Below are 2772 nucleotides of genomic sequence, written 5' to 3'. Positions count from 1 at the left end.
CGGAGACGTTTCCATGGTCTTGTGGCCGGCATGGCTAAACACCAAGGCGCACGGAACGCTGTTACCTTCCCACCGAAGTGGTACCTATTTATCTACTTGCAATTTCTTGCTTTCGAACTGCTAGGTTGGCAATATACACGTATATTGAATTGTAATTCACATTGGCATTTTATTTTTCAAGTCTCTTTTTTTCAGGGTTTTTTTTTTTTGAAAAGCAGGATTAAAAATAATCGTTAAGGATTAGCTACATGAATGAAGGACGTATTTCACTGGGTGTTGGTTGACATGTTGGTTCCAAAGAATTAAAGATGCAAAGGTGGGATGCAGTCCTATCCTAAACAGAGTTACACTTTTCTAAGTCAATTGAAGTCTGTGTGTTTAGAAAGGGATAGTGCTGCTTAGAATCGCACCAAAAATGATATATCTTCTGGGATCTAATCAGGATTAGGATAGCATGGGAATACACAAGCTTTTGAGAACTCTTCATTCAAATGGCAGGGAAAAGAAGTAAAACGTGCATGAAAAGCATGCTGGGTTAAAAATCTAGTCATATTTACAGCCAATTGTATAAGAGATTAGTGAAGAGGGGTGAATGACTGGCTGCCTCCACCTTCTCATTCATTTAACTATCTTGCAGAATGGTAGCACTGAAAAATAGTCAAGAGAGAGTCCAAAAAATTAGCTGATGCCTCTGGTATCGGGTTGCCAACTTTTTAACTTGCCCTTGCTCCTGTGCCTTTAATCTGCAGGCATTAGCAACAAATTTCAACTTCAATCCAATCGTAAATATTAGAAAGGTCTTTACATCTTCCTGGGTGATTTGGTGTTCCATAGAAAGACATATAGAGAATAGCTCCAGGCCATTCACTAGGGGTGTGTAGATGAAACCAAACTGAGATTCTTCCAGTATAGCGATGGAGTGTCATCTCAGGATACTCCCAATCCCTGAGACAGTAATAGCCCTGGATTCTCAGGTGTGTAAAAACACTTTGTGGGCCAGCAAAAGCAATTAAATGCCTGCAGTCATATGTTCTGGCCACCAGGAGGAGACAGAGAGTACATCAAAGTAAAACAGCCCTTTCTCCAATAAGTCTTCAGCCTGGACAGCAATAGGAATGTTGAATTTTTGCTTCTCGTGCAGCTCTTATAAAGCCTCTGTCAAAGAAACAAAATGGCAATATGAACAGGGTGGGATGCAGAGCCGGAAGGGGACAGCTTTGGGCAGTGACGAGTGGCCCTGATGGAAAGCAAGACTGAGCTTCTAGGCAGCAGATAAGAGCAAGCTGTAAGGTCACACTTCCACGCATACCATCTCACCTCTACCAGATAAGACCTAAACACTTCCTTCCCACAGGAGAACCCAGCCAGCTGCCCTATGGTGTCCAGCCTGCCAGCCTGGGTGCTGAGGGTAAGCCAGAACCATATGGTAAGGGCAAGGTCTGGGGGCCTTCTCCTTACCTTTTCTCTCCGACTTCCTCTAGATCACCTTTGGGTGGGTTTCCTGCCGGTCTTCCTGACAAGCGGATCGTAGGAAGCCACTGTCTTCTGGTCTAGTTCACCTTGGCAGAGATGGGGTGGGCCTCAGTGAAACTGATTCGACCAGATACTAGAAAGCAACAATCCTTTGGTCTAATCAATTTCACCTGGGGAGAGGTGGGTTGGGGAGTCTTCTCAGGGTGAAATTGACAAAGATAGCAGAGGCTGACAAGCCACACACCCCTGCGCAGTCAGTCAATTTCATTCCCTATGAACAAGGACTATCTTACCCCTCCTCATCCGGTTCTGTGATCAAATTGACTAGCCCAGAAGACTGCTGCTTGACAGGAACTCTGAGGTTTAACCCTTCCTTTCTTGGAGGTAGGGTTGTCAACAGGACTGAAGAAAGAATGGCTGGTCCTTTTAACAGAGCCTTAATGTGGAAATGGGCTGCTGAAACTTTTCATGGCGTGGAAGTAAGCTCTGCAAATACCACCCCATTAAGCTTCTATTAAAAGAAGGGTTCATTTATTCTCCAGGCAGTTTTCCGTGGTCATGTGGCCGGCATGACGAGCCTTAATGTGGAAACGGGCTGCTGAAGCTTTTCATGGCGTGGAAGTAAGCTCTGTAAATACCACCCCATTAAGCTTCTATTAAAGGAAGGGGTCATTTATTCTCCAGGCAGCTGGCAGTCCTAACTTGTGACCCCACGGCTGGGTTGTTTGCATGAAAAAAACCCCTGGAAAAAAAACACAGCCCCCCCCCCAAAATGTGGGATTGTAGATAAAAACTTCTAAGTCGTGGGTCAAAAGCTTTGGGGCAAATATGAACCCTGGGGCACCTCTCTTGGTAGAACTAGACTCCTTGGGGGGTTTTGTTTCTTTTCTCTCAAGAGGGCCACGGATTGTAGATACAAACATCTACGTCATGGGTCAAAAGCTTTGGGGCAAATATGAACCCTGGGGCACCTCTCTTGGTAGAACTAGACTCCTTGGGGGGTTTTGTTTCTTTTCTCTCAAGGGGGCCACAGCAGTTGAATTGTGGCCCATGAACCAGCCAGGAAAACAAGGCTAGATGGTAAGAAGAGAGACCGCGTGGTTTGAGTGTCAGGCTAGGACTGGCCCATAGCTACGGTGGGGCTGTTGGAGGCTCTGCCCCCTTCCTTAAAGGGCCAGCCCCACAAGATTTCCTTCTGGGGGAAAATATTAAATTAACTTTTTAACATTTTAAAAGCATTTTTTTTAAGGGGGCGTGTTTTTGAATTTCATTTATGTCTGGGGTGGCTGTTGTGGGGGG

At 45.4% G+C, this 2772-nt stretch overlaps 1 protein-coding gene across 1 annotated transcript in view; it reads left to right on the top strand.

Annotated features, from left to right (window-relative positions):
* The window catches only part of LOC107119125 (spidroin-1-like), a 35878-nt gene that overhangs the window by 29353 nt on the left and 3753 nt on the right, over positions 1-2772 (top strand). The window contains exon 15 of the mRNA XM_015421570.1: positions 1355-1408. Within this exon, the coding sequence (XP_015277056.1) occupies positions 1355-1408 (54 nt within the window). The remainder of the gene's footprint in view (positions 1-1354; positions 1409-2772) is intronic.

Source organism: Gekko japonicus, unplaced genomic scaffold, assembly GCF_001447785.1.
Source record: "Gekko japonicus isolate JY-2015 unplaced genomic scaffold, Gekko_japonicus_V1.1 scaffold1445, whole genome shotgun sequence".
Taxonomy (NCBI): domain Eukaryota; kingdom Metazoa; phylum Chordata; class Lepidosauria; order Squamata; family Gekkonidae; genus Gekko; species Gekko japonicus.
The sequence above is the reverse complement of the archived record's forward strand: the minus strand, read 5'-3'. Positions and strand labels throughout refer to the sequence as shown.